The sequence below is a fragment of the Mandrillus leucophaeus genome, unplaced genomic scaffold (assembly GCF_000951045.1).
Source record: "Mandrillus leucophaeus isolate KB7577 unplaced genomic scaffold, Mleu.le_1.0 Scaffold426, whole genome shotgun sequence".
NCBI lineage: Eukaryota > Metazoa > Chordata > Mammalia > Primates > Cercopithecidae > Mandrillus > Mandrillus leucophaeus.
In genome coordinates this window covers 1,556,955-1,573,511 of record NW_012104543.1, presented here as the reverse complement: position 1 = coordinate 1,573,511, position 16,557 = coordinate 1,556,955, and the positions used below count along the sequence as shown (strand labels likewise).

Here is a 16,557-nt window from a genome sequence, read left to right as displayed (position 1 = left end):
GACAGAGCGAGACTCCGTCTCAAAAAAAAAAAAAAAAAGACCAGCCTGGCCAACATGGCAAAATCCCGTTTCTACTAAAAATACAAAAATTAGCCAGGTGTGGTGGCGGGCTCCTGTAATTCCAGCTAGTCGGGAGGCTGAGACAGGAGAATAGCTTGAACCCGGGAGGCGGAGGTTGCAGTGAGCTGAGATCACACCACTGCACTCCAGCCTAGATGACAGGGAGAAGACTGTGTCTCAAAAATAAAAATAAAAATAAAAAAGTACTCTAGGTCTTGATCACAATCAGAGATACAGACAGCAGAAAAGCTAGAGGGCAAAGAGTGATGGAAACTGCAAGACATGTACATGTGCAGACAGACAAAGACGGAGAGACTGGAGAGGGAATCACAGCACATTTATACTCATATACACACACACAGAAGCCAACTAGACCTAATTTATAGATACTGCTCCTTCAAAATCAAATTCCTAGAGCCACATTTCTCACTATTAGATAAGGGAGTTACAAATATGGATGGCAGGAAGGCTAGACTAAATCCTAGGTTTTAGACATAAGATAGCATGAACTCAAGGTCACATACACACACGCACATAGACACACATATTTTCTAGCTATGTCGGCTAAGAGGTGGACAAAGCTTTTGGTGTGTCTAAGCAATGGCACACCAACAGCAACAAGGATACCTAGAGAGCTTGGTTTCTAACTACCACTCGCCACTCAATGGAACCAGGGCTCCTTGGAGAAATTGCTGATTCCAAGGCTGGGTGGGGCAAATACAAGAAGAGTCTGCAATAGCTCGTGTTCAAAGAATGGAATGGATATGTCAAACGGATACAGATGCCATTTGAAAGAGATCCTACTGGACAAATCTAGACAATTTGAGTTAAATATTAATAATAATGGATTGTAATCAGTTGAATAAAACGAGAATCCATGAGTTCATACTGATATAGATAAATGACTAAATAAATGAGGGAGAAGGGAAAGTTCTTTCTCATAGGATGCCACGTAATAAGAAAGAATAAATTTAGGGCCAGATGCAGTTGTTCATACCTGTAATCCCAGCACTTTGGGAGGCGGAGGCAGGTGGATCGCTTGAGCCCAGGAGTTCAAGACCAGCCTGGGGAACATGGTGAAACCCCGTCTCTACAAAAAATACAAAAATTAGCCAGGCATGGTGGCGTGCACCTGCAGTCCCAGCTACTCAGGAGGCTGAGGTGGGAGGATCACCTGAGCCCTGGATATCAAGGTTGCAGTGGGCCAAAATTCCTCCACTGCACTTTAACGTGGGCAACAGAGTAAGACCCTGTCTCAAAAAAAAAAAACAAAAAACAAAGAAAAAAATCTAATTATCTAATTGAAAAGTGTATAGATTTTAAGATGCCTACTCCAATAAAATGTCATGATGCTTTATTACATTTGCAAGGACTTAGCCAAACTCATCAGCAACACTGACCCAAAGCTCTGATTGATAATTATGTTTCTGATTAATAGACATAGGAATTATTTTTTTAAACAAATACAGCTGACTTCAAATTGGATCAACTTATTCTTACTAATTTAAACTCAATGAACTGGCTCTGATCCATTTCAACTAGTTTAAGTAGCTCAAATCAGGTTTAAACTGGATCAAACTGCTTTCCTTTGAAATAACCCTCCCCACTTTAAACAGCTTTTGACCAGCATAGAAAGTAGGTAAGAGTCTGGCCTCCGGAATCAGGTTCAGATTCCACCTGCATCGTCTCACCTTCTTGTCATTGGGCACGTTAATTTGCCCTTCCAAAATCTGTTTCTTCATCCATAAAACGAGGATAATAGTACTTCTATCATAAGCTTGGTAAAACGTTAAGTCTCGTGATATATGTTCTGCCTAGCTCAAACTGGATAGACCAGGAATAAAGATGATGTGATTGACAGTTGATAATGAGCTCCTTTTTTCTAGCCCCAATTTCTTCCCTGTTAAAGATTTATCACCTGCCTACACCTCCTTCAAGAATTCTTGACATCTTCCTCCACCTCCACCTTCTGGCTCTGAACTCCTTAAGTGAGGGTCAAACAATTGAAGCCAATTATCCTGAATGCAAATGCCCAGTAATAGTTCTATGTTCCTACCTGGGTGGAAGCTCCTAGAGTTCTTCTTCAGTGTCTTTTCCCCTTCTCCCTTCCTAGCCTAGCTCAAAGACCATGTGCTCAGTAAATAACTTTGTGTGCGTGTGTGTGGTTTTTCATTTGTTTTTTAAGACAGGGTTTCACTCTTGTGACCCAGACTGAAGTGTAGTGGCATGATCATGGCTCACTGCAGCCTCAACCTCCTGAGCTCAAGTGATCTTCCCTCCTCAGCCTCCCAAGTATCTGGGACTACAGGTGCATGCCACCATCCCTGGCTAATTTTTGTGTTTTTTGTAGAGATGGGGTCCTGCTCTGTTGCCCAGGCTAGTCTGGAACTCCTGGGCTCAAGCAATCCACCTGCCTCAGCCTCCCAAATTGCTGGGGTTACAGGTGTGATCCATTGCGCCCAGCCTGCAACAACCCCTTAGGTTATGGAAACTCCTCGTGGTCACCTGGCAAATAAGTGGTAGAGTAGGAACTTAGATCCAGTCCCCGATTCCAAATTATTTACAGCCCTGCCTCTCCCTTGGTTCCTCTCTGTCAAGGCACTTGACAGCAGAACAGTTGTCACTGACTCTCACTCTTGTTCCACACAGAGGCCGTTCGTTAGACATGGGGTTTCTCCCCTGCTCCTGCCCCGGTCTGTCTTTACCCCAATCCCATGCTTTGGTGTCCAAGGGGAAGCGATGCTTGCAGCGCGCTTAAAGAAAAAAGTGGTGATAGCTTCCAGATGAGCTTATTATTCTAAATGTAACATTCCTTTTGGTACTTAGAATTTCCACTTTCTCCCTTCCACCCCGTTTGCATTTAGGTAATTAGAAAGCACGGAACAGGAAACCATTTGTGTCTCAGTACCATTCAGGATGAAGGCTGTCCGAGCGCCATGGAGTCACATCCTTGTGGAAATACTTTGCAGAGTTTATTTGGACAGGTTCAAAAATAGTCCTTCAACAATACAATCAGATCGAACCACGACAAGCAAAATGCAATTATGGCTTGGTTACATTTTTTAAAAATGTAAACAGTGAGGTTTGGGAAAACTAAAAGCAAAAAACTACATCATCATCTCCATTCAAAACCCCTGCATTTCCTACAAGCAGGACTTCGAGACGGCATCTGCCATCTTTTGAAATGGATGAGAGGATGACACTCACTAAAGGAGACAGCTCAACAGTGTGTTCTGAGGCCATTTCTCGGAACAAAGGCATACTTCTGCATAAGGCAAATGCAGCCTGATAAAGGCTCCCCTGGTGGGTACTTGGAATGCCAAAGTCATTCACCTAAATGAGCTCAAAATACATATTGTTCTGGGCCAAATTATACAGTGTCAAGCTCAGACTGTATGTATTTATGTATGTTGGCAGAGCAGGCCACTTTTGGGGCGCCACAGCTTTATCCTAGCATCCTGTGCCCCGCTGGGTTCCCATCGCTGTCTCCCCAAACCCATGAATTTCCTTGGATTTTGTTCCAGAAAGGCAGACAAGAAACAAAGTCAGTTGCACAAGCCCACAAGGGAACAGGGCCCCAGAGGACTTGAATTTCTAATGAAACTTAAGAGTAACACAGAATGTGTGCCTTTGCCAACACGCCAGGACTTTCTGAAGGTTGATCTGAGATGGGGGCAGGGAGTGGGGACAGGATCAAGTGTGCCTTGGGCCAGCCTCTGCTAACGGCGACAAGGCGGGAATACAAAGCTCTCTAGAACTAAAGCAACTGGCCAGTGCTTCCTGTGGCCTCTGTCCAGAACTATTCCCTCAGGCAGCTGACCCCTTTCTCAGAGCACTTCAGTGGTGCTTCCAAGATGCCAAAGAGATCCATCCAAATAAATGCCTAAAACCTAACAGCTAATGAGATAGAGAACTTTCATTCCAATGTCCCTCTCCACTCCTTATTTTTCTGACGTGTCTAGGGAATTTGTGGTCACCTTATGTTTTGTCGTTTTTGGAAGGGGGCATGTTATTCTTCTCTCTGCCTGAAGATGGGAAAATGACAGAAAAATTGGGGAAGGAAAATGCTTTTTTTGAGACAGATTCTCACTCTGTTGCCGGGCTGGAGTGCAGTGGCGCGATCTCGGCTCACCGCAACCTCTGCCTCCCGGGTTCAAATGATTCTCCTGCCTCAGCCTCCTGAATAGCTGGGACTACTGGTGTGCACCACCATGCCCGGTTGACTTTTATATTTTTAGTAGAGACGGGTTTTACCATGTTGGCCAGGATGGTCTCGATCTCTTGACCTCGTGATCCGCCCGCCTCGACCTCCCAAAGTGCTGGGATTACAGGTGTGAACCTCCACGCCTGGCCAGGAAAATACTTTTAAAGCAAATAGGAGGCCGGGTGCAGTGGCTCACGCCTGTAATCCCAACACTTTGGGAGGCCAAGGCGGGAGGATCACCTGAGGTCGGGAGTTTGAGACCAGCTTGACCAACATGGAGAAACACCGTCTCTACTAAAAATAAAAAATTAGCTGGGTGTGGTGGTGCATGCCTGTAATCCCAGCTACTCAGGAGGCTGAGGCAGGAGAACCGCTTGAACCCAGGAAGTGGAGGTTGCAGTGAGCCGAGATCGCCCCATTGTACTCCAGCCTGGCCAACAAGAGCAGAAACTCCATGTCAAAAATAAATAAATAAAGCAAATAGGAAGAAAACAAGTGGAAGGGATGAAACAGGTTGTACATTATTTTTCTTTCAATTACATGGGTTGCCTTCATCATGGAATGAAGCGGACCAAGTGAAAAACAGCTAAGCAGCAATGACAAGCCATGGCTGAGACTTCCAGTCTCGGGCTAAGCCCATCTTTGGACTTCAGATGACCCAAAGAGGAAAACAAGCCCAGAAGGCAGAGAAGCCTGGACAGTTTATAGGGCAGAGCCTAGCAGAACTTTCTGGAAAAGGGAGTGGGGAGGCTGAGGGAGGGTATTTGCTACCCTGAATGTACTCACTATAGCACTTGTAAGAACCAAGGTCTAATCAATGTTCCAGAACTGGAGTCAGACATGAGTTGTACCCTACTGCCCAGCCTCCCCCTCCATGCCTCTTCCCTGCCCCTGCACACCCTGGCTATGCTGAACTACTTGCGATTTCCCAGCTATAATATGCATTACATGATCCTGAGCAAACACAGAGGCTACCCTCCTTCTGTTTGGGATTCCCAGTCAACTTCGGGTCTCAGTGCAGGCATTCCATCGCCTGTGGGGCCACGCTAAGGAGACGTAGTTGCTCCTTCTTTGTTTTCAGTACTTTGCCTATACCTCTCCTCTCCATTAAAACACTTCTTTCAGAGTTGTGTTTGCATGTCTGTCTTTCCATCAGACTCTAAGCTCCTTGAAGGCAGAAGCCTGTGTCTTTTTATCCATTTATCTCTGCTGCTTACAGGAGTGTCTAGCTTACAGTAGATGCTCAATCAACATTTACAGGATACAGGGGCAAGTGAGATCGGGCTCTGCTTGTCTTACTTCTACGTTAAGGAAAAAGAAATAAGAAAGGCTGAGCTCTGGGGTTCTGTATATCATCTGAAGAAATTGCTAAAATATGACTTTTGCATCTAGCATCCCTGGTTCAAGTGAAATCACAGGAACAAACTCAAAGGGGTTTGTCCTCAAACCTCAGCTGCTACATGAAGACAAAGTTAACCCCAAACGGGCCCCTCCGGCCGGGTGGGTATGCCATGAGCTTTCCTCCGCCCTCCAGAGCTGAAGCTTGGACTGTCTCAAACTCTATGAAGCTGCAGGACTTGACTTCAGTGGAGTGGGCCATCCACACAGCCAGGATTCCTCCCCTGCAAATACAGCAGCAGTGGGACCGCCTCTCGGTAGGCACAGCTGAGATGTACCTTGCCAGGTCCCCAGGTGAGAACACATGAAGAGTTGCCACAGAACGAAAGGCGCCTTGAGACATCAGTCATCTCCATCAGGCCACGCAGCAGCAATCTTCAACTTCTGATTACGAGGCGGAAGCAGTTCTGAAAACTACGCATGAGGGGGCAAGTGGGAAGGAATACCCAAAGACTGGTTTCAGGGGGTTCTCAGAGGGGCTGTGAGCAGGTGGCTACAGCTGCCGGCAGTTCACACACAGTCCTCCTCAAGCTCAGAGACCAACGGTGAAGAAACAAAGGCCATGCAATGGGCTTCCTATTTTTGTTTAATTTATTTAAGACCACCTCCTTACAACTTCCAGAGAGAAAATACAAAACAAGAAACAGACTTGGTTTCAAATACATAACCAGGTGCTGGAGTTTAAAGCATCACTGATAACATTGTTACAGAAGAATGGCAGCTTACTCCAGGGCACTTCAGTATTCCTGAGGAATAAACATGATTTCTCTTGTCCTCCCGCTGGGATGTTCTCAGGTGAAGTCACTGCTCCTGCTCCTGTAAAGCAAGGACACTGAGCTTAAAACTTAACGCGGTGTTCTGACAACCCTCTCTAATTGCTGTATCAGGTCAGACCCAAAGAGCCAGAGGCCAAAACCTGATCACACTGTTTACATTAAAACTGTATCACAACAGGACTATGTACACCCCACCCAGGTTTCTAAGAGTGCCCCCCGGCCCCAATCTTACAGGAAGAGGAGTGGGAAATGAGTGGAACAGGGCCAAACCATCATGACCTGGATAACGATTACTAAAACCTGACAAAGGCCTCCCAGGGGAGCGGGAGAGCATGGTTCTAACCAGCCTACGAACTACATGGCCTTGCCAAGTTTCTCAACCCCGGTAAGAGTCGGCTTTCTCATCAGCTGAATGAGGATAGTAACATCTCTCACAAATCCACTGGCAGGTCTAGAGGGAAAGACTATTAATGATAAAGCACCCAGGATGGTCTTGGGGGCAGATCAGGCACTCAAGAGGCAGTTATCATAATAGGATGACACTGAATAAGCCCCAAGTTGGGATTTTCCTCCATTTTTCAGGGAATGGAGGATGACAACATCAAGGCAGAGACTCAAGTTCAGATACAGTTACAAGGCCATTTTGGAGCAGGACACACAAATGTAAAAAATGGAACAATATTTTCCACAGGAACTCCCAGTCATTAAATACATAATATGCATACAATCACCCCGAGCCATTATCCCTGACAAGGCAGTTTGGAACAATGGAAATGTTTTAAGCAAAAGACCTGAAGCTTCTCTCTCTGCTCCTTTTGTTTCTCCCCACAATCAGCTCTGGTGCCAGGAAAGTGAGGAGCCAGGGAGCGGTGGAAAAGGCCGGCTGCCGGCTTCAGTGCCACGCAGCGGCGCCTCTTCTTGCACAGTCACAGTCCCTGTGATGACCTCACTCTTGGTTTGGCGCAGAGATGGCTCCGCTCCTCCCATCTCTCCAGCACCCATGGGCTGGCTGCAGGCAGCTGACGGTGTGAGCAGGTTCTAAAATGGCAGGTGCAGGGCCGTGGCAGGATACTGCAACTTCAGATTTGGTGGCCCTTGTGGCCACAGCTCCTGACTAGAATTAGGACATGCATTTGTACCACATTTTCCACTCTTATTTGTTATTACAGTGGAACAATGGACAAGTCAATCACTCTTTTTGCGCTGGCCTCATCTACAACAACCAATGTTTCTATATATTTAGCACTTCACAGCTTAAAAACATTTTCGTGTGTAAATCTCACAACCACACTATAGGTAGAAATTATTACCCTCATTTTATGGAGGAAAAATGGAAGCTCAGAAGTGAAACAACTTAAGATCACACAGGAAGCAAGTGACGGGCTTGCACCCAGGTCTCCTGGCTTCTGTGCCCTTTCCACTAGCCTAGCTGCTGCCCCGTTCACAGTGATTCTAGCCCAAGAGTAACCTGGAAAGCTGAGGCTTCTGTGCATGCAGGGAATGTGAAGCTGTTCACTGAGAATTGTGCTGCTACAAAGGTTATGCCTTGGTAAGCCTGAGGCCATCAGCACTTACCTCTAATAGAATAATTTACTTCGTTCATTCATTTTACATTTATTTGAGTGCCTATTTTGTTTCAGGTCCTGGAAATACAAAATAAGTGCCACCTCTGTCCTTGGGCACCAGCCTCCAATGTTCCTGTCACTTAAACCCCATAGTAACTAATCATCGAGTAAGGAAGACTGCTACACATGAAGCCCTGAGGAAGCCTGCCGCCCTCTTCCCTCTGGAGGTGTGGGTAAGAAGTTTCCAGCTTGTGTGCAGCATTAAAAATCCACCTGAAGGCCACGCGCGGTGGCTCACACCTATAATCCCAGCACTTTGGGAGGCCAAGGCGGGTGGATCACCCGAGGTCAGAAGTTCGAGACCAGCCTGGCCAATACGGTGAAACCCTGCCTCTACTAAAAATACCAAAATTAGCCGGGCATGGGTGGCTTGTGCCTGTAATCCCAGCTACTCGGGAGGCTGAGGCAGGAGAATCACTTGAACCTGGGAGGCCGAGGTTGCAGTGAACCAAGATTACGTCACTGCACTCCAGTCTTGGTGGCAGAGTGATACTCCATCCCTCCAAAATAAATAAATAAATAAAATAAAATAAAATAAAAATAAAAATCCATCTGAAGGCAGGACTTCAGCAGAATCATGTGACACTTACAGTCGAGACTGCCTTCTTCAGTTAAAAAGCAGAACCATAGCCTGGCCAACATGGTGAAACTCCATCTCTACTAAAATACAAAAATTAGCCGGGCGTGGTGGCAGGCACCTCTAATCCCAGCTACTCGGGAAGCTGAGGCAGGAGAATTGCTTGAACCCGGGAGGCAGAGGTTGCAGTGAGCCGAGATGGTGCCACTGCATTCCAACTTGGGCGACAAAGCAAGGCTCCATCTCAAAAAAATAAAATAAATTAATAAAAAGCAGAATCATGGCTGAGTCCCGGAAGTCTTTGGGTTTAGCTTAAGTATATGTGAGATGTTTATAGGGCACTCAGATCTTAAACGAAAAGTGCTACTTACAGATAGTTAACACAATCTACCTTACTATTGATGAGAAACTGAATTCAAGCAGGTTCCTTAATTCCAATCAGCTAGCACATGAGTATGTATCTGAACACACATATGCATCTGAAGGCACAGGGGAGACTTTAGCACCAAAGCAGTGATGACATCACTGGAGGCCAAAGAGCAATTAGCATCTCAGAGTGGTGCCACAATGACACACATGGTTTACTCATTACATACAGTCTAAAGAATTCTTCAGGGGCTCAGGAGAAATCTTTTTCTTCTGAAGGAAAGAGAAATATATATTCTGTACATACTTTGACATATTTTCCGTGTAGAAGATATGGAGCCTGGAAATCATGCTGACAGTTGGAGTAAGCCATTCCTAATCCCATGCCAGAACCGAAGGCTAATGGCCACATTCTTCCTAGTGAGCAGAAAAGGGAAAATCCCAATAGGGAACTATTAAGAGAAGATAAAGCTCCCCATCCTCTTAAATACATTTACTTAGGATTCAACATGCATCATACTAATGACTATCATAACCATACATTTTTATCAATGTTTCACAATGGCCCCAAAAAAGAGGTGTAAATTAGTGAAGTTACTTGTTTAGCAAATGCTCCTTAAGTGCCTATGCTGATAAGTTTGAGGAAAAATAAGTAGTAAAGGCTGGGTGTGGTGGCTCATGCCAGTAATCCCAGCACTTTGGGAGGCCGAGGTGGGCAGATCACGAGGTCAGGAGATCGAGACCGTCTTAGCCAACATGGTGAAACCCCATCTCTACTAAGATACGAAAAATTAGCCGGGCATAGTGGTGCGTGCCTGTAATCCCAGCTACTTGGGAGGCTGAGGCAGGGGAATCGCTTGAACCAGGGAGGCGGAGGTTGCAGTGAGGTGAGATCGCACCACTGCATTCCAGCCTGGTGACAGAGCAAGACTCCGTCTCAAAAAAAAAAAAGTAGTAAAATATGAAAACAGATAAATCTTTTAACTTTTCTATATCAGTTCTAATCATCTGCTCAGTTTAACTAATATCTTAGCCAGTAAGATGCATGAATTCTAAAAAGATGTAAGCATTTTACCGATATTTACATGCTTTGATTATAGTAGTAAGTCATGGGGTTTACATAAGCCACTCTGTAAGTGATTCTTTCATATCAGCACTATGTGTTAATTATGATTCTCTAGTCAAGTATTTCCCACTGGTCTTCACGGAAAGAGGTCAAAAGGATCCCTCGGCATCTATTCAGTATCCAAACTTCAGAAGTTCTTCCACAGAATGAAAAGAATATTGCCTGCCCTTTGCTTAGGAGAATTTTTGACCAAGAAGTATGTGTTTGGTCTACTTGTTTCTATTACCAGCAAGATTCTCATTTTCAATTCCTCTAGAAAAAAATTACAATTAATTAGAAATATCTGAGCATGCAGACTTGGCCAAATGACTCACTGGCATCAAGTACAGGCTTCTGCAATGATACCATATTTAGGATAACAGGCACCCTGCCTCAGTGCCCAGGGGAATGCTGGAAATGCCCAACCCATTTTGACCTCTTTCAAGTCCACATTCTTTATCTAATTCATTTTATAATGGGCTACCTAACCCCATAAATGGATGGGTTGACAACCCACAATTTGATGGGTTCCAATGTGTCCTCTGGAAGTGTCCCTGCTACATATATGTATACACTACGACATTATGTTGAAAAGACAGAGTGACACTTACTTTTAAAGAAGGTAAGTGAGAAAACAATTCCTAATCCAAAACCCGTACCTACAAAGAGGGAGAAAAGACATGATCAATCTCATAGCAGTAACTTCACAAAGCTAACATTAACATTTCTTAAATGTGAACATTGTAAAACAGATTTTCTTTAATAATTTGGTAGAGAACTAATTTTCTAATTTCTAACTGTCTTTATTTGTCAGAGGTTTTACTGATGCCTTTGGTTCTCCTGCCCAACAGGAAATAAAAACTTGACTCCCTGTTCTCTCTAGACAAGTTGCGGGATGTGGGGCAGGGAGTCGACCCTCTCTACACTGCTGGCAAGTGGCCTCCAGCATCCTGGGGTCTCCTACCAACCTCAAAGAGGGATATCACAGCCAAAACAGGAGATAGTGCCAACAGGGCGCTCCCTTGCCACCTCCGCACTTGGAGGAAGATAAAAAGCAGTAATCCAGAACAATTCCTAAAGGCTGCGCTATCACACAAGCCAGAATATCTAGGCAGAGGAAAAAGACGTCCCTCAAGAGCCGCAGATGAAGAAAATGACTTGCCCGAGGATACTGTTTAGTTAGTTGCGGCACAGTGATCCGGGCTCAAGTCTGCCAGACTCAATGATACTGTATCTGCCATGTCCAGACGTTGGATTCCTCTAGAGTTTCAACCCCTAAACAATTACTACCCCTCAAGGGAAATTGGAATGTCAAGATTTCCACTGCCAGTGAAATAACAGCCAAAACATGACTGTGCTCCCCATACAGCTCCGAATGCTAGACAACCCGGGTAGTAACAAGTCTTCACAAAGCCGAAAGGGCCTGTTAAATTCATTCCCAGACTAATCCTACCGCACAAGTCACAGACACAAGAAGACAACCTGGTAGGTGTGATTCAAGAACCTCAGGGACATGGAAGCCATTGATACTGATATTCCTTGGCAAGATGCTGCTGTTGCTTGGCTTATAAAATGATACAGGTTCAATTTTAAGGCGATTTGCCTCACTCCTTGCAGCTGGAAGATGAGTAAGACAGTAAATTGGTACTAGAAAATGAGGTAAAGGATTTGGACTGGCTTACAGATTCCAAACCAGGCAATGGAATGGGGAGATAGGCCAGTAAAAACATAATGGCTTACAATCAGAGCTTTTGCTCTTCTCCATCTGGAGGCAATTTTTTGGCAAAGAAATCAAAAGCCCCAAAGGAAAATATTTCAGCATTTTTCTTGTCCCTCTGACTCCACGCCTGTCTCTTCTATTTTCCCCCAAGGAGAAAAAGCTATCTGATGCTCAACTTTTCCTAGCAGTAGACCAAGAATGATGCCAACTCCATTGCTAACAGTACCACTCAATCAAAAAGACGAGCAATGCTTTCACATCAATCAATATCAAGCAGAAAATCAAAATCTTTAATCTCTAGAATTCAGATATATGCCCAACCACCCAGTTTTGTTCCTATTATAGGCATTTATCTGCAAGTATAAATATGAAGTAAAAATAAACAGTGCAGACCAGCAAAAAGGAGTTATCGAAGAATGTGCTCTATGGTCTTAGTTCAGCTGGGCTGCTGTATCTTCAATTCTTAAGGGTGATTTTTCCCTCATTTCTGTATTTTTAAGACAAAAAGTAATAAGACTATTCTCTTCAGAAAAAAATAATTCAGAAAGTGATTTTTAATTGCAATGTTTTACTTAGAGTTAGCTATCTCAGTTACTTACAAGATAAACAATGGTGGAACCGCTGATGAGTTTTACAGATTCAAGTTCTCACATGCACAATTCTCTTTTAAAAGGCAACATGTTGCTTCAAAGAAGTCCCACCTGATCAGGGGACAGCAACTCTGCAGCTGTTTCCACTAAAGATTGGCACCTCTAGGCCAGGTTTAGACTTCATAACAATAAAACATGAAAGGTTTGTCTTACAATAAAAACAAACCAACATGGAAAAGAGAAGAGTTTTCTCTGCCTTTGGCCACTTTTTGTTGTTGCATGACAAGCTCTTTTGAAGGAAAAAAGCCAAAGGAAAAAGTACAAAGCATTTTTCACCTTCCCTGGAAGCAAATATTTAACAATGAATACAGTTTATGTAACCCTGCCTTCCCCAACTTAAGCCTGTTCTCAAAAGTCCATGCTGTCTGAAATGACAAATAACCCTAAAGTAAAGAAATGCCTGATTATAGGCACACATCTTCCTCATGGCAGAGGCCAGTTGCGGGCGTGTGGTAGGGGGTGGGGAACATAACAAAGGAGCCTTATGGAATTAACATTAGGCACAGGGCCATGCTCTGAAACCATGCCTTTTGGAGAGGAAAAAGAATTGGCACATATTCCTCTAAAATGAAATTACTCCGAATCAGTCTAACTATGCAATTTAATGCATGCCTAGTGCCCAACAGAACATCATAAAACCGGCTAATAGATAAATACACATTTTTAAGAAGGAGCAATTCCTTAACATTTCATCGGATGGTATTTTAACAGTAAAAAGCACAGAGAACTCTGCGCCCAGTATATATACAATACTGATAAGATACAGAAGATAATAGGCCTTATCTTATGCCTAAAAGGATTTTACAACAAATTTAAAAGGAGAACAACCAATGGAGGTACAGCAATGTACACCTTAAGCCACGTTTTGGTAAGAAAAGGGGGAAAATGTATGTTGTTGGCCATTACAATTATGGACAATTTCTAATTGCTCGATGCAACTGCATTTTACATTTAGAAAATTCTTTGTTCTCACCATGCCACAGATCATAAAGCTTTACCTCACTGCAAAGAATTAGAAGCAAACATAATCAGCAGGAATTAACAAGTAGGCTCTATAATCTGATTGCAGTCTCGGGGCAGCAATGTATTTTGGATGTCAGGCCCTAACAGAACAAGTTGTAGTCACATATGCTCCTGTACAACCAACTTCACAAAAGTTCCAATTGCCTATGGACTTTCAATGAAGGAAGAACAACTCACTGAAGAGGAACAGAAACAGAAATTCACTTTGAAACATTTCTATAAAAGATCAAAGGGGAAAGAAGACTATAGACCCATTTCATCTATCAATAACTTATGGCAATTATAAAGACCCCACTCCGGCTTACATGTAACATTTTAAACAAGGCTCCTACATTCGTAAGCCTAAGGTATAGTTGTCAGTGCTACATTTTAATCTACATCTAAAAGATTAGTTAAAATAGCAAAGTAACTCCATTTTATTTTGTATAACTTACATCAAGATGCATGAGCAAAAACTTAAGTACCATATTCAACTGGCAGTTCACAAATATGAGAAGCTACAGGAATTACCAGTCTTTAAGATCCTAGAAGCCTTGTGCTAGAAAACTTCTTCATTCTTACATGTCTGAAAGAAAGGATCCAATTTCTAAATAAATGCTGAATGTACTCTCCTGCTGAGTGAGTGGCGAGAGCACTGATGCTGCAGCAAGACAGGCCGGGCCCAAACCGCTGCTCCAGTCCCTACAAGTCAGCTCTCTGACCCCAGGCCAATTCGTCAACCTTACCCAGCCAAAACCTGCTCATCTGTAGAGTGAAAACAACCTTACAGGGTTGCTACATTAGAAAAATGGAAAGTCTCTAATAGTGTCTGACACGGAATTCACTAAGTGGAGTAAGTTCTGCCACCTCCCTGATAAAAGATTTCAGAAGTGTAATACAGGCTGCGTGCAGCAGCTCATGCCTGTAATCACAGCACGTCAGGAGGCCAAGATGTGGGGATCGCTTGAGCCCAGGAGTTTGAAACCAGCCTGGGCAACATAGTCAGACTGCATCTCTACAAAAACAAAAACAAAACAAAGTAACAATAAATGAGTAAATAAATAAAAATCAGCCAGGCATGATGGTGCATGCCTGTGCTCCCAGCTACTCAGGAGGCTTGGGTGGGAGGATCACTTTAGCCTGGGAGTTGAGGCTGCAGTGCTAGCCTTGATCATACCACTGTACTGCAGCCTGGACAACACAGTGAGACCCTGCCTAAAAAAAAAAAAAATTGTAGTATAATAGCTAATCCTTTATTAAAATACAACTCACTGGCTGTGTAGGATTACACTGTGGATGAGCCACAGCTGAAAATGAGAACCAGTTTTTTCCTGCCCTTTGCACAGTTGACTGTATTTCATCAACATTAGCAATTGTTTATATGACACATCAGGCTTTGGTGTGTATGTGTATATATATACATATATATACATTTTTTAAAATAGAGGATCCTTTCAGACTTACTGCTGAACTAGACCATTTTGCTTTAAAATGTCATCAATATTTTCCTAGAATTGTCTTGTGTCTAATAAAGCTATATCTGTGCTTTGAACATAAATTTATATCAAACTGACCCATTTATAATGGCCATGCTTCCTGTTCAATCGTGTTTCTGTCAACGCTATTACAATCACCAAATGCATGTGTTATGAGAGAACAAACAAGAATGTGCTTTTATAGAAAATACCCTTGGAACTGAGTTTAGTGAGAATTACATTTCCAAGACACATTTCTGATTTATGAAAGATGCTCAGGGCCCCATTAATGAGGGAAAAAATAGTTTTAAGTCAGCTTCAAACTGTGTTACTTAATCCTTTAGGAAAAGACAGATTGTCCCAGGTGTCCACATGTAAATGCCATTCACGTGAAAGTGCCAGACCAAGGACCCAGAGATGGTGATTTTAGTCTGTACTAATCAGCTTCTCAAAAGTCAACACTGCCATAGGACATTTAGGAAACATACTAAGGTGGCGGCTATTTTACAAGACCTTACCCTTCCTGTGGCTATCTGGACTAGACAGGGGCTAGAACATCTGCAGGGATTTCTCGGGTGGACATCAATTACCAGGATTCTGATTAGAACAAGCAAACAAACCAGGCAACGGAAAGGAACAAAGATATGAAAGGTAAATGTGGAGTCATTACTGGTGTGCTCTGCTTCAAGAAAAGCCAAACTCAAAAAGGGGTCCTTTTAAATGAGTGTGTAAGCACTTAGTTCAACTTTCAGAATTCTGACAGCCATACAGCTTCCAAGAATGCATAAAACAAGAAACATAGTTGGAGAAATTTTACCAAAATATAATTCGTTAATGCACATGTAGATAAAGTATGTAGGAAAATGAGAAGCAGCTCTGAAGATTAATTATTAAAGGGAAGCTGAGAAAAAAGATACAAAATTGGTAAGTTTAGATAAACACATTAAAGACAGGTCACATTTATGGGGGGTGTGCTTTGGAGGTACTAACATCTACAAAGTGTCAGGCAGTGTATCACATTATAAAGTTTATTATGAAAACCTATAAAAAGTAGAATTCAAACCCAGGCTGTCTGACTCCGAGTCATGGCTCTTTCCTACACAAAGGGATACAACTCATGAAGAGGTCAGCAGAGCAGCAAGGTGACTGTCTCTTGTTACATATGACAACAGTGTGTTTTTCTGGATTTTAACACTATCCATGGTTAATTTACGACTATGTTACTCTGCAGCCCCTCCAGGAAACAGAAACCACAGATGTTTGACCTACAGGAGTGGCAACAAAAACCTGAATTACTTAGAAACAATGAGAAATCGTCAACAAATCAAGCCAGAAAATACTTTCCTTACTTCTGTGTACTGGTTGGAGATATAATGAATCCAAATGCGCTGAGGTCTATAAACTGCTGAAAAGGGTATTTTCTATGGACTCCCTTTTCCCCTAACATCTCCAACATCTCCAGCTCCTCCTCAACTGTACCAGCAGTAACTGGATTCTCATCCTTGTGAAATTAAATATAAGAATCGGGGATTCATTATATCCTATTTATACATCATTATAGCATTGTGTTAATGTCTATTCCTATGATTCAAATAAAAA

At 43.2% G+C, this 16,557-nt stretch overlaps 1 protein-coding gene across 4 annotated transcripts in view; it reads right to left on the bottom strand.

Moving 5' to 3' along the window:
* Window positions 1–6,230: 6,230 nt before the first annotated feature.
* Window positions 6,231–16,557, bottom strand: part of MINOS1 (mitochondrial inner membrane organizing system 1) — a 31,087-nt gene continuing 20,760 nt past the window's right edge. The window contains exons 2-5 of one of the 4 annotated variants that reach the window (XM_011993138.1): window positions 10,723–10,770; window positions 9,314–9,423; window positions 7,230–7,476; window positions 6,235–6,478 (exon numbers count right to left, since the gene is read on the bottom strand). In XM_011993138.1, coding sequence (XP_011848528.1) covers window positions 7,270–7,476; window positions 9,314–9,423; window positions 10,723–10,770 — 365 coding nt within the window. In that variant the 3' untranslated portion in view covers window positions 6,235–6,478; window positions 7,230–7,269. Of the gene's footprint in view, window positions 6,479–7,229; window positions 7,477–9,313; window positions 9,424–10,722; window positions 10,771–15,476; window positions 15,556–16,557 lie in introns of all 4 variants that reach the window. The other 3 variants (XR_001007468.1, XM_011993139.1, XR_001007469.1) reach the window with 3 other exon arrangements.